This window comes from Aspergillus chevalieri, chromosome 8 (genome assembly GCF_016861735.1).
Source record: "Aspergillus chevalieri M1 DNA, chromosome 8, nearly complete sequence".
NCBI lineage: Eukaryota > Fungi > Ascomycota > Eurotiomycetes > Eurotiales > Aspergillaceae > Aspergillus > Aspergillus chevalieri.
Window position 1 is genome coordinate 757,475 of NC_057369.1, and position 25,187 is coordinate 782,661.

The following is a 25,187-nucleotide window of genomic DNA, read 5'->3' on the forward strand; positions in this document are numbered from 1 at the left end:
AAACGGAAACAAGCAATCCACCTATTCAAAAACCGCATGCGCAAGGGGGTTCTCAGAGTATAGATAGGAAATCGAATAAGAAGATATAAGGAAAAGAAATTACTTGCAACGCTTCTCCACAATATTCGGTCCATGCTCATCAAACTCCTTCTTCGAGATCCACATCTGGTGGAAGGTTCCCAAACTAGCAAGGATACTTCCACCAACCCAAGAACCAAACTTCCGCTCCGATGTGTTACCAGGTGCCGATATCCTTACACGAGGACCGGGGAAGGTCTGCATAAGCTCCTGGTTCAGACGGTCCGTGAAGCCGTAGAGCAAGCTGGAAGCTCCAGTGACGACGACATTTGCCAGCAAGTGAGGACGGATGTCAACGTCGACGCCGTTGAGCGCGCTCTTGATGAGCTCTGTGACTGTTTGTGCCTGCGTTGGCGCGGGGAACGGCGATTCAGGGTCGGCAATCGCGGCTTTTGCGTCGAACAGCGACTCCACCACACGGTACCGGTCAACGCCAAAGAGTTGGTTATATCCATCGGGAAACTCGAACGGTCGTGCTGGGGTGGTCTTGGCCATCTCTTCGTTCGGCACGCCGCCGGGACCAACGGCAGCGAGCTTGGTTGGGCCGGGCCAGACCTGGACGACGGATTCCTTGAACTCGGATATCGTGCGCTCCTCGAGGAGGGTTCGGTAGGATGCGTCTGGTGCCTTTTCGGGAGGGAAGGTCTTGTACTTGGCCTGCGCGGCCTGGCCTGCTTCGACGCCAGTCTTGGAGGAAATAAGATAGTGAGGCGTGATGGTGATCGGTTGGGGGGAGTTGTTCTTGAAGAGCGCGCGGATTTGCGATGAGATGTAATCGCCTCCCAGAGGAGAATGTTGGACGCCGCGTTTCAAGATCATGCCGTCATGCACCGGGGTCACCGAGATGTTGGAAGCGCCGATGTCGACTACAAGGGCAGATGCCTTTCCTGAAGCAAATCTGAAAAAGCTGTTAGCAACATGAATGTCCTTTTTTAAACGGCGCAGTGAATCCGACAGCGCAAGTTACGCTACTTACGCAGAAAGAACACCATTTCTTGCCAGATAGAAAGCCGGCGTTCCCCAACTCTCCATAGCAATCTCGATGGTCTTTTCGCGCGCCTTAGTGGGATTCCATCCGCACTCCGACATCAAAAGCGGGCTGTCTGCGAGGGGTTTCTCGGTCTCCTCGACCTCCATCTCCGTGGGAAGTTCCCCATTAGAAACATCATTCAAGCCGTTGTGCAAAGGATTCCCTGGCTTGGCGCCTGTTAAACGCGACGCAAACGAATATTCCCACACTTTCTCTGCCATATCCCAGTCTTCCACGATTCCATCTCTGCCTATCGGGTTGTGGATTGACAGCCCCGGGCGGGGACTGACGTAAACATCGTCGCCGAAGATGAGCTTCTCTTGACCTTCGTAGGAATATTTCCCGTAATGTGTAGGGACCAATGATTTCGGAGCGTCTTCTCCAGCAAAACCAGCGCGCGTGGTGGAAAATCCGGGATCGAGCACAATGGCCGAAACCTCATCTGTACGCGTCAGACATTAGCATCGACCAGTGCGATTGACTTAAGGGAGAGTAAATATGCTGCTTGAAATGCGCCTTGTATGCCTGGGGTTGGACGTACCTCCGCCGTATTCGGCCGTTGAAGGTGGGATCGAAGGATTCATGGCGAATGAAAGACAGTCAACCTGGCAGTATAAACGAAATTTTGAGGATATCTCTCACCAGAGCGGAGCTTCAGGGTTTCGCAAGAGCAATGGTTGGGAGAGAAAGAGTAAGAGACGAAGTGGAGAGGTAGATGTCGAGAGTGAAGAAAGGATCGGTGTTTGGGTGCCGTTTGGAACCTCGCCATTTGTCGCCGCCGCCGGAGCTGTAGCTTCTGCATCTTTGACACTTTCAACGATCTCGTTTATAGCTACAACCAAGTTTCTATTCTACCTTTTGAAAAAACAGATATTTCTATATTTTGGGACACTTACTACAAGACAACAGATATGGATACAGAGCCTCAACCGGCGCCCGAATCGCTATTCCGGCCGGTCAAGAGACGAAAGTTCCTGCGACGTCGTCCAGATCACGAACAGGAAGACATTGAATTGAACGATGATAGCGGTCGCGATACAAAGAGCTCTACGTCACAAACACCCCAAGAAATAGATGACGTTGTTCGCCTTCGACGGCCTCAAAGGACTCGGAAAGGTGGTATCGAGTTCTCAACGACCGGTTCGCGCCAGACCGCCGACAACGACGCTCAAGCTGTAGCACAGCGGTCCGCAGAAGAGACTGAAGATGAGAGACTACGAGCAATGTGTGATCGATTCACCGCACATACGGGGCAAACAGTGGACGTGGATAAGCACATGTATGGTCCCTTTGCCACGCGATATCTTCCTTATGCTTTGCCTTTCTGTTGGCAATTGGGACTAACAAGATAAGGATGGATTATATAGAGACCGAAATGGCTAAGCGTTATCGGCGTGATATGCCCAAAGATACCTCCAATTCAGAAGCTACTGCGAACGAAGCTATCTGCGGATCGGCCGGTAGCACCAACTTTGCGCGGCGTGAACCAGCGACTCTTGGTAAATTACACGAGATCGATCTCGGTCAGGAGACAAAGCTACAGAATATCGCACGAACAGAGGCCGCGACGAGGCGACTAGCAGGAAGTAGTGATGAAACAGCAGCAACGCCCGCGGAAAATGCCAGTGAGAAAACTGCAGTCGAACAAGACAGGAAAACTTGGCGAGATCGCAAAGGGCGAAGCAGCAGAGATATTGAACGAGATCGACTGGTTGAAGAAGTGTTGCGGGAGAGCAAATGTGAGCCAATGTGCCCTTGTCTTACGATATCTTCCCTGTTGACATGGTTATAATAGTGGATGTATATGATGAACCGGACGATGAGCCACGAATGGATGATATGGCGGCCGATGACCGCATTGCCGAACAATTCCGGAGAGACTTTATGGATGCGATTCAATCACGGCGGCGGGTGGCACGGCAGAAGAACACGACAACTGCCAAGGCGGCCAAGCCAGAGGCGACCAAAGGACCCAAACTTGGGGGGAGTCGGAGTGCAAGAGCAGCGATGCGGGAATCTCAGAAGACTCAGAAATGAGCGGTTATCTTTGCCTGCCTGCGTGTCTGTAATGGAACATCCGTATGGACGATTGATTGGCCGCCAAGACATACTCTGAGCAACATGACCAATACAAGGCCGGCCTGGAAAAAACGTCTTGCATTTCAGGGCGATGAGTCTCGCCCGTTTTTTGCCGGCAGTGGGTATTCCACCTGTACAGATACAAAATCTTAACTCAACCCGCGGCCAGGGATGTAAATCTGCCTACTCTGAATCGAGGGATGATTGTTGTTACTCTACATATGACTGTCCACAGGGCAGTCCCTGTAAAATAGGCGAGATTCAGCAAGGACCGAACTGGATTCTAGGGCGGGAGAATGCTGGCCCACCGAGTGGAGAGCCGTGTCTGACTTAGATATCTCAATAAGCGCCTAGTTAAATATATGTGATTATTCTTAGAAGCAGTGTTTTTATTATAGATCAAGTGATGTTAGAGGGAAGATATTCTAAGCATGAATGATCCTGGATTCTAGATAGTCTTGCCCCTGGTCTATGGTTACTGGAAGCAGTAAATGGGGGTTCTTGGAGACAATGATCGACCCCATTGCCACCGCTCGAATCGGGTTAGCGTCGATAGCATGTGGCGGTTGAGTGTGGCGCGTGTCTGGAACGGTGTGGGTCTCCGTCCTTTATTTGACACTTTATTTACTATACTTCTATCCTATCCGTCTGTACTCTGAAGCACAAGATGCCCTGTTAGATAGCACAAATCAACCTAAATGAGCACCTAATTATATCCTTCCTTATACTATGGAGCACAACTACAAGTACACGGTTCTGTATAACAGGCAGAGAAATTCGAACCCATGTAGAGTCTAGACGGTCTCCGATGGCGGCATTAGCGCCCGCTCCTTAGACCGGCATGCTGGGCCAATGAAAGCGTGTTATGATGCGGAATTATGGAGCGACCACTGGCCACCCATGGCTTCTGTCCGCGAATCAGCGGGGGTGAACCAGCAGCAGAGAGCGCTTAGTCAGTCAGGGGCAGCCACAACTGTCAACTGCTTGTTTGAAACATGCAGAATAGGCCGTTTGGGAGACTTTCAGTTCTCTCTCTCTTCCCTCTCTCTCTCTTGTCTGCTTATTTGTATCATTATGCGATTTGTTTAGCCATTCTCTCTTTCAATTAGCTCTCTTTCCGTCGTTATCAATTCATCCAGTCTTTCTTTCATCGCGGATTCCCCCTTAGGTTCTGCGAGATCTCCTTTTCCCCTCCACCGCCACTCATTATTGCATCGCTGCGTCAAGAAGGGGTGTCTCTCTCGGGTTTATCTCCAGCCATTTGAATTGACCAGCCAAACCATCCATTGACTCGTCCATTCCCTCGTTCGACTGCGAGGGAAGGGCTCGAAAGCGATACTAGCGAACTACCACCCGTCCTAAGAGCCCGATTGACTATCTCTGCAAGCCTCTCGATTGATCGTTCAAACTGACAGACGCACCTTGTTCTGTTTCTTGGTTTCTCACACTCTCTTGTCTTTCTTTTCTTACCCCGGGTTGATCCTGGTCGAACTGGCTAGTCCAAGCGCTCTGTTTCTCGCATACCCTCTTTTAATACCCAATTGATCGAATACTTTTCTACTCCGACTACTGTCTTTTACGCTCTCTTTATACCCTATCACATACATATCGCAGCATCAGCTTTTGTTTCTTACCCCTCGTTCTCTCAACTTACGATCGTGTCTTGAATCGAATTGTATATTGCAACTCCCATCAACATGCGGTTCACTCTTTTCGCTCAGGTTGCCTTGTTCACACTTGGCTCTTTGCCCTCGCTAGGTCTCGCTGGCGGTACTCTTAGTACCAAGGGCCTGTCTTCGTGCAAGACTGACTCTGAAATCGAGATCCAGGACCTCCAGTTTACATACACTCGTTCTACCAAGGAAGTCGTCTTCGATGTGGCCGGAACCAGCTCTGAGGAGCAAAATGTCACTGCCTCCATTACCATCTACGCCTACGGCAATAACATCTATTCGAAAGAATTCGACCCTTGTAGCTCCGAATATCGCATGGACCAGCTGTGCCCAGTCCCCAAGGGCCCTTTCTCCGCTGGTGGATCACAGCAAATCCCTGCATCTTTCGCCAGTCAGATCCCGTCCCTCGCCTTTGCTGTCCCCGACTTGGATGGACAAGCGAAATTGGAACTGACTTCCAAGAAGAGCGGAGATGAGGTCTCTTGCGTGCAATCGGAATTGTCCAATGGCCGGTCCATGCAAACCAAGGGCGTGTCTTATGCTGCTGCCGGTGTGGCAGGGGCCGCTTTCGCAATGAGCGGAGCCTCTGCCGCTGGTTTTGTCGGCCACGGCGCGGGGGCAGCCACCGGGATGGGCCATGGGCCGGGCTTTGCCCAAACCATGGGGTGGTTTCATACTTTGGCCACCAGCGGCATGCTCAGCGTCAACTATCCCACCATATACCGCAGTTTCTCCAAGAACTTTGCCTTCAGTACCGGTCTCATCCCTTGGGGCTCAATGCAGCAATCAATCGACTCCTTCAGACGAACCACCGGCGGCAATCTCACAGATAACAGCTACGATTTCCTCCGAAACGCGACTATCGAGTTCTCTAATGGATCGTCAAGCTCGTCCAAGGCCAAGCGCGGTGTTGACATGGCAGTTGGCGTTGCCGATTTGGTAAAGCGTGACGGCGACAGCGGTGATGGCGGCGGATTTCATCACTTTGTCTCTGGCATTGAGGCCTATGCCGAACAGCTCACTATTCCCCAAGCCAATACCTTCATGACGGTGCTGCTGATCTTCGCCATTGTTGTGGCCTCCATCACTGTTGGCATTCTGCTCCTCAAAATTATCCTCGAAGTATGGGCCATGTACGGAAAATTCCCAGAGAAACTTTCGAACTTCCGCAAAGACTACTGGGGTCTCTTAGGGCGTACCCTGACCAACTTGATTCTCGTCCTTTACGGGACATGGGTATTGTACTGCGTCTATCAACTTAGCAGTGGAGATTCATGGGCTGCCAAGCTCCTTGCCTGCGTTACGCTTCTCATCTTTACCGCAGTCTTGCTGTTTTTTGCCTTCCGGATCTTTTTGTTGGCTCGCAAATATCAACAAACGGAAGGAGACGTTTCCAGTCTGTACGATGACAAGGACAACTGGCGCAAATACAGTCTCTTTTACGACAACTACAAGAAGGATTGCTGGTGGCTGTTTGTCCCAGTCATCTTGTACATGTTCATCAAGGGCTGCATCATCGCTGGCGGAAATGGCCACGGGCTGGTCCAGACGGCCGGCCAGCTGATTGTGGAAGCTCTGATGTTGGCTCTCTTGCTGTGGTACCGTCCCTATGTCGCCAAGTCTCACCAGTGGCTTAGCATCACCATTCAGGTGGTCCGCGTTTTATCGGTGATCTGTGTCTTGATCTTTGTCGAAGAGTTGGGCCTTTCTCAGACCACCAAAACTGCCACTGGCATCGTCCTTATTGTCATTCAATCCACTCTCACCGGAGTTCTGGCCATATTGATTGCTACAAACGCAATCATGGCGTGCATCCGCGAGAACCCTCATGCCAGGCGGAGGAGAGAAGCCGGTAAGTTACACATTTCTTTGGTCATTATTCAACAGCCGCTAATACACATTTCCAGAAAAAATGGACCGTGACATCGATGATCTCACACCACTTGATGCACGGCAGTCCTTGCTCATGGAGAACCCTCCGCGCAAAGAGTATGCTGAAATGGCCAAGTTCAACTACACCGGCCCTTACGAACCCTACAGGGATCAGGTGCAAATCCGTTCCAGTCCTAGAGGAAGTACTGATAAATTGGTTGACGCTGGTGACCTCGAGAGTGGCCACATCGGCCGAAGTGAGAGCCGACAGAGTCGTGACAGCCAAAGTTCAGTGGAAGGGCACGAGCCTACCAAGCCTGCATCTGGTCTGGCTAAATGAGTCCAATGGACTTGATGGATTTTTTTACGACATTTTTTCTCATTAGCTATCAGCTTGGCATCTCCTTTCTGTTTTGGTTTTATTTTGGGTGGTTTGACGACTTTATCACATTGGGACGGTCCTTTTACTTAGACTTTTCGAGTTCATTCACTCCTTCATTTCGTTGTATCTTTTTCGTTTTAGATTTTGGATTATACTACTTTAGCCATCCTTGTATTACTGTTTATCTGAAAGAGAAGTTATGTGATTTATTTGCTTGTATCTTGTCTGATAGTGTGCAATGGATGTACAAATGCAGTATAGTACATACGGCCATAGGGTATGAAAAATAGTACACATGAACATCTCTCAATGCTATGGTTGAACAATTTGTTAAACCAATTATAGCGTAAACACACACCTAGACGATCGAGAGCGCACAGTGGCGATAAGGAGATTTGCCAGGAAAGGGCCGGTTAGGGGGTATTATAGGCTAGCCGCATACCGAGAGTTCGTCCACGGAGCATGGAGTAATCAGCACGCGTTTAGCTATTGGCAGACTGAGGGTTTTCCATGGTATCGTATGGGGCTTTTTCGTGTTTGTTCCGTGTGAACTTCTCCGAAAGCAATTCATCACATATACCTTTTCATCGTTTGATACTTTCAATAGTAGCCTGGCGTATCAGTTGCCAAAGTGGCTCCGACAGATTGAACGCTAGTAATGGATTGCTTGATGTATTATAGGCATTCCCAAAGAGAGCAGCGAGCCAGTGTCAAATAATAGCAAGAAGAAAATATCATGCTCGGGCTATTATTTGTCTTTTTGCTCTGAATAGACAAGATATAAAACAAGGCAACGTGAAGATAAAGACATATTCAAACAAAGGCAAAGAAGAAAAAAACGCCGGCTAGCTCATTTTGCAGCATTTCTTTGCAAAGGAAGACAGCATTATCAAGTGGGCAAATTAACCATGGCCTTTCTTCTTTCTTTTTAATTTCCTAGCTCCGAGAGTAAGGGTGGAAGCCTCGGTGTCCTCCGCGGCCTCCTCCACGGTAGTTAGCACCGGGTTTCCCAGCGTTCTTAGGGCCTGTCGGGGCGTTCGCTGGCGGAGTACCCTGGGGTTGAGGAGTAGTTCCTATATTTTGTCAGTATGCTGTTGATACTATGAAAAGTGATGGTTATGGAGTGCATACCACGTCCCATACTTCCGGCACGTGTCATACCTTGAGGTCCACTTGGGATGTTCGGTTGGGGAACTTCATCGTACATGCCCTCCCACGAGGTTGGACCGCCCTGTTGATACGGCGAGAAACCGCGGTTGTCCATGACGCGACGAGCCTGCTGCTGTTCGTACTTCTGCTGCTCGAACGCAATTTGTTCATGAGCGTTGTAGCCAGGTCCGCCACGGTTCCCCGTGAAGTTGCCTCCTGCTGCTGCACCACCCACACCGCTGCCGTTGCCTCCGGCAGCGGCAGCAGTGTTGTTGGATTGACCTTGACCCTGACCTTGATGCATTTGCTGCATCTGTTGCATCTGTTGCATCATCGCGGGGTTCATCATGTTCTGCATCTGTGGAGTGGGACTCTGCGACGGAGGACTCATGCTTCCCTGCTGCTGATTATTGCCCATTTGCATCTGCTGCATCTGTTTCATCTGCATTTGCTGCATCATGGCCGGATTCATTCCACCCATGCCCATGCCGCCCATGCCGCCTTGACCCTGTGCGGCTGCAACGGCCATCTGCTGTTGCATCATGGCAAAGTATTGCTGCATACGCTGCCAATACTGTGCCATCATCTGAGGAGTAATCCCAGCACCCATTCCAGCTTGGCCTGCAGCGCCTTGTTGCTGAGAACTATCGACACCAGCCTGACCTGCATCGCGGTAACCTTCCCGGCCACGACGCCTCCGCTCCTCTTCATCGCGCAGGTTACCCCGTGGCTGGGCCTTCTTGACTTCGATAGGCTTCCCCAGGATATCGAGGGGCCGCGATAGAGCCGCTTCAACTGCCGCCTCACTGTCGAAAGTCACAAAGCCAAAGCCACGAGGGCGACCAGTATCCTTGTCGATCATCAAGGTAGCATCGATAACACGACCAAATTGCATGAAGAACTGTTTGAAATCCTGCTCGTTTGCTTCTTGGCTCACACCACCGACGAAGATCTTGCTTGTCTTCTCTTGCTCGTCACGGGGAATCGCGCGCTTGGGATCAATCTTTCGTATAGTGTGAGTTTACATGACCTTTTGGTCGAGAGGGAAGGATATCAACTGCTTACAATCTTTCCATCCAGATAATGCTCTTTAACCATCACAGTGTTGACAGTCTTGGGGTCCCTGAATGTCAAGAAACCAAAGCCTCGAGAGCGGCCAGTAGCACTGTCACGCATTACGGTGCATTCTTGTACCTCTCCGAATTGGGAAAAATAGTCTCTCAGCGATTCTAGTCTCGACCGTTAGATTGCATTCAAAAAGATATCTTAACACGATCTCAATGGGATGAAGCATACGGTCTGTGGTTTCCCAGTTCAGTCCACCGATGAACATTTTCCTATCCAATAAAGCTATTAGTCAATTGATCTCGCCATATATGTAGAATGACAGGTAGACAATGTGCTATCGAGTAAAGCTATCGATTCGCGTTTAAGAAGAAAAAAGAAGAAAAAGGGCCAATCGGCCAGGATTTGTCGAAATGCTGAGAAGTTGCTGGCGGAAGGGCTGTCTAAATAGCAGACGGGTGTCGCGTATGCCAATATCATAAGGTGACCGCAATTCATTGAAATAAAGCCATATCCATGTCATATCCGACAATGCACGGTGACGGGAGGAGAGTTTGGAGATATCGTTGATAATCGGGCAGCTTGGGAAGACCAGACAGTGCCAAGTCACCGTTGTTGCTGCAGGATCAGTTCCTACAACGAGAACTGTGGGCATGGTTGGAAAAGACGTTGTCGACGGTGACACTCAATTGTCTAGAGAGGAATTCCCACTGGTTTACGAGACGACCCAGTGGATTGGGAGCCAAGCAACAGATTCTCCAAGACCCGGAGGCCATGCGCAGCATGTCAGGCGTAACAAAAGTGAATTGCTTTTTTTTTCTCTTCTCTCTGACCAAGGATCCTTTTGCCTGCCTGCTAATAAGAGTTCGAAGCTAGGTAAAGCTGCGCGAAGATTCTCAAACAGACAGCTCAAGGTATCTATTCCTTGCTCTGCTCTATCAAGATTTATCGAAAAGATGCTATATAGTATCTGCTGTACTATAGCCGCTCGTAATAAGGGTTCGAAGAGTCTGTATGTAGTCCGACATTGATATCGACGCTGACCCGCTGCCATAGACGCACTTGTTTCCCTTGAATGTGTATGCTTGACCATTGGGGGGCGCATATCGCCTCTTCCAAGCTGGGGCTCATGGCTGAATCTGAAGTGTCTCTAAGGAGCCCCGGTCCATGACTGGTGCAGAAAGCAACTTGGGAAGACCGACTGATCCGGTCTCTCCATCACACATCAATGTTTCTCAAAAGCTTCCTCACAGACAATCCTCTTCAGACGACCGACAAATATACCTTGCCACCTCACTACTAGACCTGAGACCAAACGGTATATGAAAGATGAGGCAGGCAAATGAATATTGTCGATGTCCCCAAAAGTTGATCCAAAGAGAGCCCACGCGCCATAACAACTTGTGAATCCCAGGCAATACGGTGGAGAGGCTGACAACTCTGCAGCGGGGGAGGGGGGACGGACAAAGAGAGGGAGAGAAATAGCTGGTGTATTAACAAATGGAATGAAAGTACTTACCCGTCTTCTTTGATACCGGTCCCTTGAGGCTCCGGTTCTGCAGCAGGGGCCGTGGCACCTCCATGACCATCCAGTTGCCCTACACCATACGCTTGCGATGCATCATACCCCTGGTACTGGGGTGTCTGGTAGAAGTTCTGTGGAGGTTCCGCTTCGAAATGGGGGTTCTCGACACTTTGAGCGATATGGCCAGTGGGTTGAGCTGGAGCAGCAGACGCCGCAGAGATCGAAGGCCTTGGTGCTTCTGTCGCTGAAGTAGCTTGGGCCGTAGGCTCATCTGCTTCGTAGCTAGAAAGGGCCCAAAGGTCAGTCAAACGCAGAACATGGCCAAAGAACGAAAAGAACCTTACAGATCAGCGAAGAGATCATCTTCGACGCCCTCTGGATCCGCCATATTGACTTTTTTGCGGCGAAGAGAAAAGAACAGATAGACAGTTAGTCAGATGACAGACTCAAAAGGGTCGACTTTTCCGAAAGATGAGACCAGGAGACTGTGCCACGTTCCTAGTGTAAGATCTCAAGGACTCGAGTCCACTGGATAAAATGAGCAACAAGACCAAACAGCCAAAGGCAATAGCCAATGTTGGTGATAATTGATGACTTATGGTGATGGGATGATATGATACGGAGAGAGAAGAAGAGAGGAAGAGCGAGTGATGAAGAAAAGAAAGCGGAGAAGTCCCCGAGAGCGACCGCGCGGGAAAGTGAACAGCGGGCAATACTTTGGTCCGACAGACAGCAAGTGCTCCGACTCTCAGCTCAGGGACCACCAGAAACAAATGCTGGAGTTCGATTGATTATTTCTATTTATTTTCTTTGCCGACGAGGAATAGAGCTAATCCGGTTTGCTTGAATGCCCCGCCATATAACACCAACAAGCTTCCGGCTCTCGTTCGACTCCCGATGATCTGTACTATCTCGCTCTACGCCTGAGACTTCGCACACCATGGCGACGAAGAAGGGCCAGCCACAGGTAAGTTCGAGCATGGGAATAACCCTTCTGAGAATCAATTGCTTTTATACGAGGAACTCAGTGACTGATCAATTCCCCAGGAGATGGTCCAGGTTGGTTCGTACCTCACTTACTCCCTGTCTTGGGAATCTCCGTTACAATGGCTGATTTAGCTCATTTATTTATGGGCACATATAGATCGCTCCGAGTATGTGCTATAGATCCAATCTGATCCCTGCCTTTTGCGTTTCCTGTTTTGTCGCATTCATGCTAACTATCGCAAAGGCGGACCAAATCCCCCTTCTGGAAAGGCAGCTCGAGTTCATCCTCGAAGTCCCATGAGCAGAATGCGGTCGTGGGCGCCTCATACTCTCATGCTAACATCTTAAAGTTAGCCGTCCCCGCGCAATTGGCCGTCCGAGTTTTGAGACTGACACATGCGTTCCGAACAGAGGAATCCCACAGCAGAATGCGCCTCCCCGAACACCTCCTCGATCTTCGTCTGCACATACCCAACAAAACACATCATCCCCTCACCGACCAGGAGCATGGGGTAGCGCATCCGCTCACACATCCTACCCAGGTATCACGAGTTACGCCGATGAAGAGGACGATGAAGAGGACGATGAAGACGAAGAGGATGACATTGTCTACGATGATGATGAGGATGAATTTGGGCTCCCTAGTATTGCTAGCATGCGAAAGAGACCAACCAAGCGTTCCGATGTTTTTCAGTTCAAAACTGTTGATCCAGGTGGTGGTGCCGGTGGTAGCAGAGGTACTGGCAGCGGCGGCTTTGAAACTGGAGGCAATGCAGCAAATCTGGGGTATGGACTGGCGTCAGGCAGGTTTCGCGCCAACAGCGCGGATATTGCCGAGGAACGTGGTACGCCAATATACCCCACAGCCCGAAAGGGGGAGGGTAAGATCCTCCGGCCTCAGTATAAAGAAATCCTGAGAGGTAAACCAAGCCCATCCTGCAAGCTAAGGATTGGCTGCTTACTGACTTCTCTAGATCCCGCTCATGTTTTGAACCTCATAAACCATTCACCGCCACCAAAAAATGCATCGTCGAAAGAAAATGACGAATACTCGAGTCGCATATCTAGAATTAACAAATTTAAACGTCTCCTGCAGACGAGCACCGTCCCTCTAACCGAATTGAGAAACTTGGCGTGGTCAGGGGTTCCTGAAGAAGTACGAGCTATGACTTGGCAGCTTCTCCTCAGCTACCTACCGACGAACAGCGAGCGACGAGTTTCCACCCTCGAAAGGAAGCGCAAAGAGTATCTTGATGGTGTTCGACAAGCCTTTGAACGCGGTGCTGCGGCCGCGGCAAACCCACCACCTTCGACCACTGGACGTGGGCGGGGCTTGGATGAAGCAATATGGCATCAAATAAGCATAGATGTGCCGCGTACTAGTCCCCATATCCCACTTTACGGTTACGAGGCTACACAACGCTCCCTGGAAAGGATTCTTTATGTTTGGGCCATACGGCATCCAGCAAGTGGCTACGTGCAGGGAATCAATGACCTTGTGACACCTTTCTTCCAGGTTTTTCTTGGAATCTATGTCACAGACCTCAACGTTGAGGAAGGTATGGACCCAGGCCAACTACCAAGAAGCGTCCTTGATGCCGTGGAAGCGGATTCTTTCTGGTGTCTTACGAAGCTGCTCGATGGTATACAGGATAATTACATATATGCGCAACCAGGCATCCATAGACAGGTCAGAGCGCTACGAGATTTGACCACGCGCATCGATTCTGGTCTTGCGAAGCACTTGGAGAATGAAGGAGTGGAATTTATGCAATTCAGCTTTCGATGGATGAATTGTTTGCTCATGCGGGAAATGAGCGTACAGAACACCATCCGAATGTGGGATACATATTTGGTATGTGCAGACTTCAGCTACAAATGGCCGAGAATCATACTCATAATCACACCAGGCTGAGGAGCAGGGCTTCTCACGATTCCACATATACGTTTGTGCAGCTTTTCTTGTAAAATGGTCGGACCAGTTGATGAAGATGGACTTCCAGGTGGGTATAAGTTGTCTGGCGCTAAGCATGAAGAAAAATGAACAGAAAAAGCTGACTATATACAGGAGATTATGATGTTCCTTCAAGCTCTTCCAACGAAAAACTGGACAGACAAGGATATCGAACTGCTGCTGAGCGAAGCATTTATCTGGCAGAGCCTGTTCCAGGACTCCCGTGCCCATCTTCGCCCGACCGGTGAGAAAGCGCCCGAGGATGGTTTGTAATAATGTCAATCATAATTCATTAATATGCCCTGGATATGTCGTACTCTTGGAATTTTCAAGCGTGTTGCATAAGAGAAATACGATTCCCATGTTCAAGTGAAATGGAAACCCTTTTGGTTAAACGCCCACAGCAACTTCAGGAAGTCATTCTCATCACACATCCTTGCCCGTTTGTCTGCGAGTTTTGTCTCATCTTCCAAGACCTGGCGTACTTTCTCGCGCACCAACTCCGCGACCTTCCCCTTCTTCTTGCGGTTCGGGTTGTTTTTTCTGAGGGCTTCCTGGACACGAGAATTTGCTTGCTCCTTGAAGAAATCAGGCACATCGTCCTCGTCGTCTACCTCCATGGTCTGATCTTGATCATCCTCTGCATCATCTTGCGCATCACCCATGTCCATAGCGTCACCACTTGCATCTTCAGCAGGCCCATCCTCAACTGGAATGTCATTTTGTGCACACCATGTCCGATAATTAGCTTCCAACATGTCCATGATACCGGTTTGTCCGAGGAAGCTGGACCGAATAGTCTTATTCTTTCTGACAAAGACAATTCGTAAGAGCCCGTCCCATTCTTCATAACTGATCTGCGGTCTGGGATTCTTGGGGACCAAGCGGACAACGCTCGACTCGACGAGCGGCGGGGGCTTGAAGTTGTTCTTTCCAACCTTCATGATGTGATCGATCTTGGCCCACATTTGCGCATTGACGGAAAGTCGACTGTAAAGCTTATCTCCCGGTTTCGCGAAAAGACGTAGGGCGAATTCACGCTGGAACATGAGAATGCAGACTCGAGGTGCAGGGGAGGTTGCAAGAAGTTTGAAGGTGAGAGGGGAGGAGATCTAGTAGCCGTTAGCACACACACACACACAGCGGAAGCAGAATCCAGTCGCATATAACCATACCTGATAAGGAGTATTGCTAATGCAAACATCGAAGTATGGAAGCTCTGTCTTGATCACATCTCCCAGAATGACATCCAGACGCTGCTGCACGGGGGTACCCTGGACACGCTTGGTGATTTCTGCCGCCATTCGAGGATCCAGCTCGACGGCGATACATTTCTTCGCCTTCTCGAGGATCTTGACCGTCAAGTTACCTGTACCGGGACCGATTTCGAGAACAACCTACAGCGCGACGTCGTTAGCATGTGCCCTCAATATATATAAGCGCATTCTTCCAAGAGACATACATCACTTTGCTTCAATTCCGCCTTGTCCACAATAGCCTGAGCAATACCAGGGTTCTTCAACACGTGCTGACCGATATCCGTATTCATCTTGAAGACGCTGTTGGCGGCCTTCGTTTTGGCGGCCGCATCTGCGTATGGGTTTTTCGAAGCGCTATTGCGCTTGTTCGCCTTTACCTTGGGCATTATGCTGGGATCACTATCGGTGTTGGAGCGGGAGTCGAGGACCAAGTTGTGAATCCAGAAAGTAGTTCAGAGACAGAGCAATCAATTCAATCGCAATGCTCGTAAACTGTTTTTCTTTTTTTTTTTTTATCATCGCGGAGGGTCCCGATAAGATTACCGGAATCGGCACTACATTGTTGCGAGCCATGGCTTTCGACGCCATCGAATTCCAGTTTACTCTTAAATCAGCGACAGCAACTTAGTGCTTGTTATTTGCGCACAGGTTTCGTCAAAATGGCGTCCGGGCGAAAAGACTTCTTAAACCAACCAGCCCCCGAAAACTACGTTGCGGGTTTAGGTCGTGGTGCCACCGGATTCACGACTCGGTCGGATTTGGGACCTGCACGAGAAGGTCCTACGCCAGAACAGATCCAAGCTGCCCTTGCTAAGAGGGCAGAGCTCTTAGGCGCAGCTCCTCCAACAGCATACGGGGCTGCTCAAAAGGGTGGCAAGGAAGAAGAAGAGGATGAAGGAGGGGACGATGAACGATTCCAAGATCCGGATAACGAAGTCGGTCTTTTCGCCTACGGCCAGTTTGATCAGGATGATGACGAGGCAGATCGCATTTATGCGGAGGTAGATGAGAAGATGGACAAGCGGCGGAGGATAAGAAGGTTAGTACTATCGCCCCCTTCCACCACGAGCATTCTTTTTTGTTCATCGGGTTCACCCCGGTTGTTTTGGACAGCAGACCGACTTGAACACTCGCCACCTTATAGGGAAGCTCGCGAACGCCAAGAACAAGAAGAACACGAACGAAAGAATCCCAAGATCCAGCAGCAATTCGCCGATTTGAAACGTTCCTTAGCTTCGGTTTCCGAGGATGACTGGGCCAACCTTCCTGAAGTCGGAGACCTTACCGGAAAGAACAGACGAGCAAAGCAGAATCTACGCCAGCGTTTCTATGCTGTACCGGACAGTGTTATTGCCGGGGCGAGAGACGCGCAGCAATTTGATACGACTGTGAACGAGGACGGCACGCAAACCGAAATTGGAGGCGGGGACGGAGCGATGACGAACTTTGCGGATATCGGTGCTGCTCGTGACAAGGTTCTGAAAGTCAGACTCGACCAGGCTGCGGGATCGACAGGTGATGCCGCGTCGGGAAGTTCGACAAGCATCGACCCGAAGGGATATCTCACGAATCTCACTCAATCAGAACTCAAGGCCGGTGAAGTGGAAATCAGCGACATCAAGCGTGTTCGCGTCTTGCTCGAATCGGTAACGAAGACGAACCCGAAACACGCCCCAGGTTGGATTGCCCTTGCACGTTTGGAGGAGTTGGCCGGGAAAATGGTGACCGCTAGAAATACCATGGCCAAGGGTTGCGAGCTTTGTCCGAAGAGCGAAGATGCGTGGTTGGAGAATATCCGGCTGAACGAGGGACACAACGCCAAGGTAATTGCTGCGAATGCGATTAAAAACAATGATCATTCGACGAGACTCTGGGTTGAAGCAATGAAACTAGAATCGGATGCTCGTGCAAAGAAGAATGTTCTACGGCAAGCAATTCTTCATATTCCACAGTCCGTTGCTATTTGGAAGGAGGCCGTGAACTTGGAAGAGGACCCAGCTGATGCACGTCTTCTCCTCGCGAAGGCGGTCGAGATGATTCCTCTATCCGTGGAGCTTTGGCTTGCTCTTGCTCGCCTTGAATCTCCAGAAAACGCACAGAAGGTCCTCAACGCTGCCCGTAAAGCAGTTCCAACAAGCTACGAAGTATGGATTGCTGCGGCGCGACTACAAGAGCAAATGGGTACCTTCCACAAAGTCAATGTTATGAAGAGGGCTATCCAGTCTCTCGCAAGGGAGAATGCCATGCTCAAGCGAGAAGAATGGATAGCGGAAGCCGAACGATGCGAAGAGGAGGGCGCACTTCTCACCTGCGGTGCGATTGTCCGTGAGACGCTGGGATGGGGTCTGGACGAAGACGACGACCGCAAGGACATCTGGATGGATGACGCGAGGGGCAGTATCGCCAGAGGCAAGTACGAGACCGCTCGAGCTATCTACGCCTATGCGCTGCGTGTCTTCATCAACCGCAGATCGGTCTGGCTTGCAGCAGCCGATCTGGAACGCAACCACGGCAGCAAAGAAGCGCTGTGGCAAGTCCTCGAGAAAGCCGTGGAAGCATGTCCGCAGAGCGAGGAGCTGTGGTTGCAGCTTGCCAAAGAAAAGTGGCAGTCCGGAGAGATCGACGATGCGCGACGAGTTCTTGGCCGTGCCTTCAACCAGAACCCCAATAATGAAGACATCTGGCTGGCGGCCGTCAAGCTGGAAGCTGATGCCGATCAGACAGACCAGGCACGAGAGCTGCTCGCCACGGCCCGTGGCGAAGCAGGAACAGACCGTGTCTGGATCAAGAGCGTCGCCTTCGAGCGCCAACTGGGCAATATCGACGATGCTCTCGATCTCGTAAACCGAGGTCTCCAGATCTACCCCAAGGCCGACAAGCTCTGGATGATCAAAGGCCAAATCTACGAAGCCCAGAAAAAATACCCACAAGCCCGGGAAGCGTACGGAACAGGTACCAGGGCATGCTCCAAATCTGTCCCCCTCTGGCTCCTGGCATCTCGCTTGGAAGAGACAGCAGGCGCAGTTGTCAAGGCCCGTTCGGTCCTCGACAGAGCCCGTCTCGCTGTTCCAAAGAGTGCAGAGCTCTGGACCGAGAGCGTCCGTGTCGAAAGACGCGCGAATAACATCAGCCAGGCGAAGGTCCTCATGGCAAAGGCGTTGCAAGAGGTGCCCAACTCTGGGTTACTCTGGAGCGAAAGCATCTGGCATCTCGAACCACGGCCGCAGCGCAAGGCACGGAGTTTGGAGGCTATCAGGAAGGTTGAAAACGACCCGATTCTGTTTATCACCGTGGCGCGGATCTTCTGGGGTGAGCGCCGGCTGGAGAAAGCTATGACTTGGTTCGAGAAGGCGATTGTTTCAGACAGTGACTTTGGTGATGGCTGGGCTTGGTATTATAAGTTCTTGTTGCAGCATGGTACAGAGGTAAATCATCATATCACTTCATCATCATTTTCCCGAACATCATCTCTAACCATCACCAAGGAAAAACGAGCGGACGTCATCTCCAAATGCATCATAACCGAGCCCAAACACGGCGAAGTCTGGCAATCGATTGCCAAAGACCCAGCCAACGCGCGCAGGTCAACCGAGGAGATCCTCAAACTAGTGGCAAACAACATGAATTAATGCTTTCCATCCACGTCTGGGTGTAATATTAACATGCGTCTTTCGAACCATGACTTGACTTTTATGGGATGGAATGCTATTGCGAGTCTGGCGTTTGGGAGTGGTTTCATTCCTGCCTGTAATATGAGAGATAGAACATATTACAAAGATGGCCATCTGCACTGGGCAATGGTCTGTTATTCCTAAGATTGGTTTTCCATAAGCGTCGCATCAGAGAAGAGTATATATAGAGCAACAAATAGATCATCTTCAAAGCCAACAAATTGTACATATTGCATACCACTTTTAAGGAAGAGGAAGAGTAAGTAGTAGGAAAAAAAATATAAATGAGAACCATAAACCTGTCAAGTCAACCCACGGGTATCGAACAAAATGCCACCACTGGTGCATCCAAGTCATCTCGTCTTTTTGTAAATGTAACAATGTAAAGTTCCCCCCCCCCCCTTGACCAAGCCAAGCCAAATCTCCCATTGGGAGATACCACAGCATAGAAAATACTCTCGCAAGTCAGGTCCTCCTCTAGCGATAATAACATGAATGAATCTGCAAGGAACAGGCGATAGACCATAGGATCCAAGATGAGAAATGAAACAAAAACAAAAAACAGAGCAAACTCCATGCCAGATGCGAGAATAAAACAAAGAAGTTTCGTGTCACATTTTGTGACAGATGGCCTTCCTTTAGACTCCCAGGACGCCAGACCGGACGTTGTAGCCCGTAGTCCAATTATATCAAAATTAGCATCAACAAACCCAACGCACACGAGAGATTTGTAGGGGAAAAGAAAAAAAATGAAAGGGGAGTAATGGTAGAATGATATAAATGTGTCGAACGGTAGGATGTAAATAGGAAGAAAAAAAGATGGGTATAAAGAGTGGGAAAGGCTATGCAGCCATGGACAGACATTCGTCCAGCAACGAGCCCAATTGCTCGTGGTCTGTGGCGCCAGCTCCTTCCCAGCCAGAATCGGCTTCGTCCAAATCCATCTCATCAGTGAAACCGGCTTTCGTGTCGTCATCAGTAAGAACCGGGGCACCGTCATCCGTGCGGTCTTGCTTCTCCGTCTCAAGCTCATCCTCGAGATAACCGCCCATGACCTGATCTATAATCAATGGCATATGGCTGAGGACACCATTACCGAGTTCCAAGGCCAATCGAAGATCTCGGACCCCGAGAGGTTTCCTAACGGCCGCTTCTTTCGCTTCCACGGGCAGTAACCCGCTTGCGCCGTCCTTGACGATCTCTCCGCGGGTGTAGGCCAGTTCCTCTTGTTCGAGCTGTTGTCGATATTTCCGCATCATCATCCCATTTATGGTACCTGACGGGCCGTTGGATCTGGTTCGTGAAAAGACAACAGACAAAACCTCTTTTACAAATGTCTCTGTCGCAATTGCCATGAAATCCGCACAGGGGAGACCCGCACCGCTGACAATGGATTCTTCATAGCATATCGGGATCATGCGCGCGTATATGGACTCGGAGTCGGGGAACTCGCCGGTTTCTGAAGCTAGGGGTTGTGCGTAGCGTTTTCGAATTTCTAGTTCCCAATCTGAATATGGTGATTAGCATGTATAATACATCATAATACATCACGCAGAAGCAAATGATTCATACTGGTCTTATTCAAACCACCCGCACTCGCAGGTACCTGGCTTGGTAATTTAATTTGCTTGGCCAAATGATATTCTTCCAGCTCATTGGGCACCGTCTCGTTGGGGTCACGCTGTCAAGAAAGGACCGTTAGCGTCACCAGCGCATGCATATCCCATAACAATGCCCCGGATCATACCTCTTGAATCGCCTTGATACGCCGCCGGTCTCGAGGAGGAAGCTGCATCACCTCCGTCTTCAACCTGTGCTCAGCCGCATCCCCGGAGGCCGGCTTTGACACAACGGACGGTTTGTCATTCGCCGATACCCAACTTGCAACACCATGGTCGGGCAGGTCTCTTGTAAGGTTTCCAATGATCGCGCATACGAAGTTATTGTGAAGGTGTTCAGTTTTCGAGTCGGCGCATAGAATATGATCGACGCGCGACGAGTATTCGCTTTGGTTAAGATGCCCTGTAGTTTAGAAGCGTAACAGTTAGCCTTCCTGATGTCACCCAATATTCGCGCAAATATCAAAATGACCACCCACCAAGAAGAAAAAGCGCCGTAGACTGCTTATACTCAGACCAATTATCGCCGATGGCAGCCTTCAACTCCGTATAGGCAGGTTCCAGGTCCAGTCGCGGGACGGAAATCAGGACCTTGCTGGACGACTTCTGAGTCGCGGGCGCGTTGGTAGCAGACCCCTTGGACGAAGCTATCGCGGTCGACGCAGCAGCGTCCGCCCGATTCAGGGCCGCCGGGTCAATCTGCATGGTTTGGGCAAAAGGGCTCGCAGGAGCGCGACGGGCTGCGCGAAGCCGGAGGCGGGGAGGGAAACTAGTAGGACTTCATGAACATATATTCCGTTTGTAGCTGCGGGTTTCAGCTATAATAAGGGTCCTCGAGCCGACCACGAGCGTAAGAAGGTCGGCACCATAAGAAAAAAAAACGAGAGAATTGATGGAATCGCGGTGGAAATGGGGGCCGGGCGATGAAGGGTGTTGATGGGGGATGATGGAAAGAGGTTGAGGTTTCCTCTCGCCAGAAACGGTTATGCCCTCCGCCTTGGGAGCGATTCACGACCGGATGTTTGCTCTCGAGGAGTGAATAGAATACCATGAAAACACTGCTTTACAGACATTTTAAAAATATTTTTATGAATACTATAACTACTGCAATCGGACGGCATCTTCGTTCAGCAAGCCGAACAGCTTCCCGATTTCGCCCAACACCTCTACGATCTCCATCGACAACTGGCCTGTCACCAGAACTGTAATCGTTAGATACCAGAACTAGTATAGAGAGAATAGGAAAGGCGGATTGCTTACTGTAGGCATAAATCAGCGCATAGTCCTCGTCAGTCGAGACACGCGACACTTCCTGATCCTGGCGATATCGGAAGATCCGGGCGAGCAGCCGGTCTCGTGCATGCTCTATGCTGGGGAGAACATCGACGAGCGGATATTCTAGTTTCATAGATGAAGCCATAACTGACAGAAGATGGCTGATGCGGGACGACAGATGCTTCCTCTCCTGGGCCGTGTACCGAAGAATAGAAATCTCGCCCTCAGAAACATTCCAACTCTTCACTAACTCCAGATTCATTGCGTGGAATGCGTCCATCATGCTCCGGGTACGACGGAGAATATTACCGTAGGAAGCGTCGGCAAAGGCACTCTTCAGCTCAAACTCGGAACGAGCTGCAGCTTGAAGAGATTCCAGATGAGATTGGAATCGTTCAATTTCCAACTTTTCTCGCGGACTCATATATGCCTCCAACCTCCGTTCCATAGCCATGGTAGACAGAGGATCCCGTTTCCAGATCAAACTCATCCGGAGCCAGAGAAAGCTCAGATTGTGTTTCAATTTCGCACGAGCACTGACTGGCCAGATCACCCGTGTGATGATGACACCCCAGGCGCATCCGGATAGGACTGCGACGACGCGATGAAGGACAATGTCGGTAATAACTGGGTTATCTCCTCCTTCGTCATCATCGTCGAGGGCCTCTTTCTGCATCAGTGAGTAGGCGTATAGAACGGAGAGGTTGTAGGTGAGCATGATGTATCGGCTCATTGGTCCCTGTTTTTTGACAATGTTTAGGTATGACGTCCAAGTCGCCATCAACAGGCCCAATACCGCCAGTCCATATACATTCCCGGAAGTCGCGTACCATGCTGCCACGGCACAGGCCGCTCCAAGAAAGGTACCAAACGAACGGGCGTACCCGGTGGTGTTCGATGTGCCGATGGTCATCGAGCATACCAACATGTAGGACAACAAACCCCATTCACCTCTCCAATGAGAGTATAAAGGCCGAGTATAGGAAACAAACGAGGGCAAGGCATAGAGAGCTGCACCAGTCCCAACTTTGATCGCAAATTTTGTATCGTCCCGTCGGAAGAACCCAAATGACTTCCAAATGCGATAGCCCAATCGTTCTTTTGTGGGGGAGTTTTCGAGACTAGGAGGTAACGAAGCGGATGGTTTGGACGGCCCAGTAGTTACGCCATTTGTAACCGTGGGGTTCCCAATCAATGCCTGTTCTGCTAAGAAGTCAGTTCCTTCTTTTTTCCGAATGCACGAGGCAAGCTTACCCGCATCAAGTTCATTTCCATCACCCGTCTCAGGTCCTCTTTGACGCCAGAACTTCAGCCAGTTCCAAGACCGTCCGGTGGGCCTCTCGTCAGCTTCGAGGTGCAATTCATCCAGAATTGTCAAGAGCTCCTGCAGCTCTTCACCGAATGAGAGAAGTGAAAAACTGAAGTGACCGCAACTTGCAGAAACTTCCTCAAGGTCAGCTGACAGCTCGACGGTCCGTATCTTCATTACTTCCTTCTGGCGGTAGATAGATTTGAGAGCGCTTTCTCTCGATTCCTTATAGAGTTCGAGTGCACGGTCGAGACTCGTATGAAATCTGCTGTTGATGCAAACGCGGTAGTCTGGCCCGGGACCGAAAGGGATTTCTTTGAAGATCTCCATATATGTAAAAGCGAGAGAGCGCTGTCAATCATTAGCATTCACTAATTCGATGTTGTCATTTTGGGAGGAAAAAAAAATACCATAGAGGGTCCCAAGTGGTTTATGAACAATGCAAAAATGTCTGCGTGCGGGAGACGGTAACTATCCAGCGAGTTCAGACTTGATTGCTTTCTACGAGAGCTACCAGGGGAAGATACTTCTTCCTCTGGCCTTTCATCAATAGGCTCCAGAAATGAACGCTCGTCGTGCAATATCCATGGACTTGGCAAAGGAAGTTGACCGTTTCCGCTTGAATCGCCCTCTGGGCTCCGGAGCTGCATCGATTCACCAAGCCTGGTTTGTTTGAGAAGCTGGAACTGCAGGACAGCAGCACTGCGTAAACCTCCCATATTGTGAGTGATATCTTGCAACAGACGGACGACGTTCTTCTCAAGTCTGTACTCCTTCTCGGTGCCGGCGACATAGTGCTCAAGCTTGGCCTCTTTCACCAGGTTATCAAGCTGACTGTAGGCCTGTTTGTGACGTGCAGCTGCATTGACAAACTCAGCGGACTGTAACTCTTCATCAGACCCACTCAGGAAGCTCTCCGTAAGCACCCCTAGCATAACCGCTAGCGACTCGGTAACTGTAGTCAGATTCGACCGGAGTTTCTTTCTTGCTGAAACCGGGAAGATCAAAAGCGAGACGGCCATGGTGGCACCCACACCCAGAATAACCATTTTCAGGACCTGGGAAACTTTGGCAAGAGACAGGTCGCCGCTCTGAACGGCACCCTCCTTGGTCAAAACCGTGATTGTCGCAAGCGAGGTCAACGAGCAGGCAACATTGACCAACGGGTCACTTAGTCTCTGCTTCGTCCATCCAATGAACCCAAGACCACCTCCACAGAACACAATGAGCACTAGTGCATGTCCGATAGGGAGCAAATGCAGCGTATCTTGGAAGAACATCGAAACGCCCATGCTCGTGATGGAGACGAAGGCGGCGTAGAGGAAGGCCAGAAACGCACATATTGACGCCTTGTACATGCTTCCTTGCGACCTCGCTGGATGAAAGTAGACGGTGACAGTAGCCACGACATGTTTTCCATCCTGCTGGCCTAGGAAAGACGCTATTGCAGGAATGAAGGTCGCCAGAGATCCTAGTAGGTAGGCCAGACTGCACTTCAAGACGCCAATTCCCAGTTCCGAAGATAGAAACTCGTACACCAGAAGCCATCCATCCCGAAATTTCGTGCGAATTCTTGAGACTATTCCTTCGTTGTTATATGCGATGTCACCGGAAAGGAGCCCGCGTCGCTCGTCGAGTTCCGAATTTGAATTCGCACTGGAATCGGGGGAGGTATATGCATTTCGCAAATTGACCAGACCTTTTAGACGCTGACCAGTCTTCGGTAAGACAAAAGTCGCTTGGCGTAACTATAGCATGTCGACTGTAAGTTAGCAAAGGATACATACCTTTTGGGACTTGCTGACGCTTTCTTTACTTTACCTTTGGGCGCGAGAAGCGACGGGAACCGCTCGACGAGTCCCCAGACGACGGCATGATCTCATTCTATCTCCTGAGTCGCTCGATGCTGAAGTTGAAGCCCATAGTTTTTGGCAGGAAGAATGAAAATTGAGAACATCTGGAAGGGTTTGGAGTGAATGAGGTTCTTGTATCAGCATAACTAAGAACCGGGGAGCTCCACCGCATTGCTGGAGCTGTCGATGTTTATCGCCACGCCGTTACCTGTTAAAAACACGGCAGATCTCCATACTTTCCCTTTTGGGACATATGATGACATGTGACCAACTCAGCAGGATTTCTCACCAGATGCCAAACTGTAGTATCTTTGTCATATGTACTCCTCTGTAGAGGTACCATGTGGGTGTGTCTCTGCGTATAAGGGGGTTGCCAAGTCCTTGCAGTGGTTGACTACGTGCATACC

At 50.2% G+C, this 25,187-nt stretch overlaps 9 protein-coding genes across 9 annotated transcripts; 4 read left to right on the forward strand and 5 right to left on the reverse strand.

The window, feature by feature from the left end:
* Window positions 1-99: 99 nt before the first annotated feature.
* On the reverse strand, window positions 100-1,692 carry ARP4 (actin family protein; the record flags this gene model as incomplete). Its single annotated transcript, XM_043283598.1, has 3 exons — window positions 100-976; window positions 1,055-1,550; window positions 1,650-1,692. The coding sequence occupies 3 exons, from the start codon at window positions 1,690-1,692 to the stop codon at window positions 100-102; spliced, it is 1,416 nt and encodes a 471-aa protein (XP_043140861.1).
* A 327-nt stretch (window positions 1,693-2,019) lies between these two features.
* Window positions 2,020-3,145, forward strand: ACHE_80249S (telomere length and silencing 1 family protein; the record flags this gene model as incomplete). The annotated part of the gene is made up of 3 exons (XM_043283599.1): window positions 2,020-2,387; window positions 2,462-2,847; window positions 2,904-3,145. 3 exons carry the CDS (start codon window positions 2,020-2,022, stop codon window positions 3,143-3,145), a joined length of 996 nt encoding a protein of 331 aa, XP_043140862.1.
* A 1,739-nt stretch (window positions 3,146-4,884) lies between these two features.
* Window positions 4,885-7,072, forward strand: ACHE_80250S (transient receptor potential ion channel family protein; the record flags this gene model as incomplete). The annotated part of the gene is made up of 2 exons (XM_043283600.1): window positions 4,885-6,712; window positions 6,768-7,072. 2 exons carry the CDS (start codon window positions 4,885-4,887, stop codon window positions 7,070-7,072), a joined length of 2,133 nt encoding a protein of 710 aa, XP_043140863.1.
* A 978-nt stretch (window positions 7,073-8,050) lies between these two features.
* ACHE_80251A (heterogeneous nuclear ribonucleoprotein HRP1) lies at window positions 8,051-11,241 on the reverse strand (the record flags this gene model as incomplete). Its single annotated transcript, XM_043283601.1, has 6 exons — window positions 8,051-8,187; window positions 8,276-9,266; window positions 9,329-9,492; window positions 9,560-9,600; window positions 10,848-11,135; window positions 11,198-11,241. 6 exons carry the CDS (start codon window positions 11,239-11,241, stop codon window positions 8,051-8,053), a joined length of 1,665 nt encoding a protein of 554 aa, XP_043140864.1.
* Window positions 11,242-12,495: 1,254 nt separating this feature from the next.
* GYP1 (GTPase-activating protein GYP1) lies at window positions 12,496-14,067 on the forward strand (the record flags this gene model as incomplete). Its single annotated transcript, XM_043283602.1, has 4 exons — window positions 12,496-12,760; window positions 12,815-13,695; window positions 13,751-13,843; window positions 13,909-14,067. 4 exons carry the CDS (start codon window positions 12,496-12,498, stop codon window positions 14,065-14,067), a joined length of 1,398 nt encoding a protein of 465 aa, XP_043140865.1.
* A 92-nt stretch (window positions 14,068-14,159) lies between these two features.
* Window positions 14,160-15,439, reverse strand: DIM1 (dimethyladenosine transferase; the record flags this gene model as incomplete). Its single annotated transcript, XM_043283603.1, has 3 exons — window positions 14,160-14,906; window positions 14,970-15,191; window positions 15,257-15,439. 3 exons carry the CDS (start codon window positions 15,437-15,439, stop codon window positions 14,160-14,162), a joined length of 1,152 nt encoding a protein of 383 aa, XP_043140866.1.
* Window positions 15,440-15,712: 273 nt separating this feature from the next.
* On the forward strand, window positions 15,713-18,682 carry ACHE_80254S (U4/U6-U5 snRNP complex subunit PRP6; the record flags this gene model as incomplete). The annotated part of the gene is made up of 2 exons (XM_043283604.1): window positions 15,713-18,478; window positions 18,539-18,682. 2 exons carry the CDS (start codon window positions 15,713-15,715, stop codon window positions 18,680-18,682), a joined length of 2,910 nt encoding a protein of 969 aa, XP_043140867.1.
* Window positions 18,683-19,566: 884 nt separating this feature from the next.
* Window positions 19,567-21,048, reverse strand: HFI1 (TADA1 family protein; the record flags this gene model as incomplete). Its single annotated transcript, XM_043283605.1, has 4 exons — window positions 19,567-20,231; window positions 20,297-20,405; window positions 20,472-20,746; window positions 20,823-21,048. 4 exons carry the CDS (start codon window positions 21,046-21,048, stop codon window positions 19,567-19,569), a joined length of 1,275 nt encoding a protein of 424 aa, XP_043140868.1.
* A 396-nt stretch (window positions 21,049-21,444) lies between these two features.
* ACHE_80256A (FUSC family protein) lies at window positions 21,445-24,802 on the reverse strand (the record flags this gene model as incomplete). Its single annotated transcript, XM_043283606.1, has 5 exons — window positions 21,445-21,545; window positions 21,604-22,821; window positions 22,873-23,278; window positions 23,338-24,675; window positions 24,749-24,802. The coding sequence occupies 5 exons, from the start codon at window positions 24,800-24,802 to the stop codon at window positions 21,445-21,447; spliced, it is 3,117 nt and encodes a 1,038-aa protein (XP_043140869.1).
* Window positions 24,803-25,187: the final 385 nt, after the last annotated feature.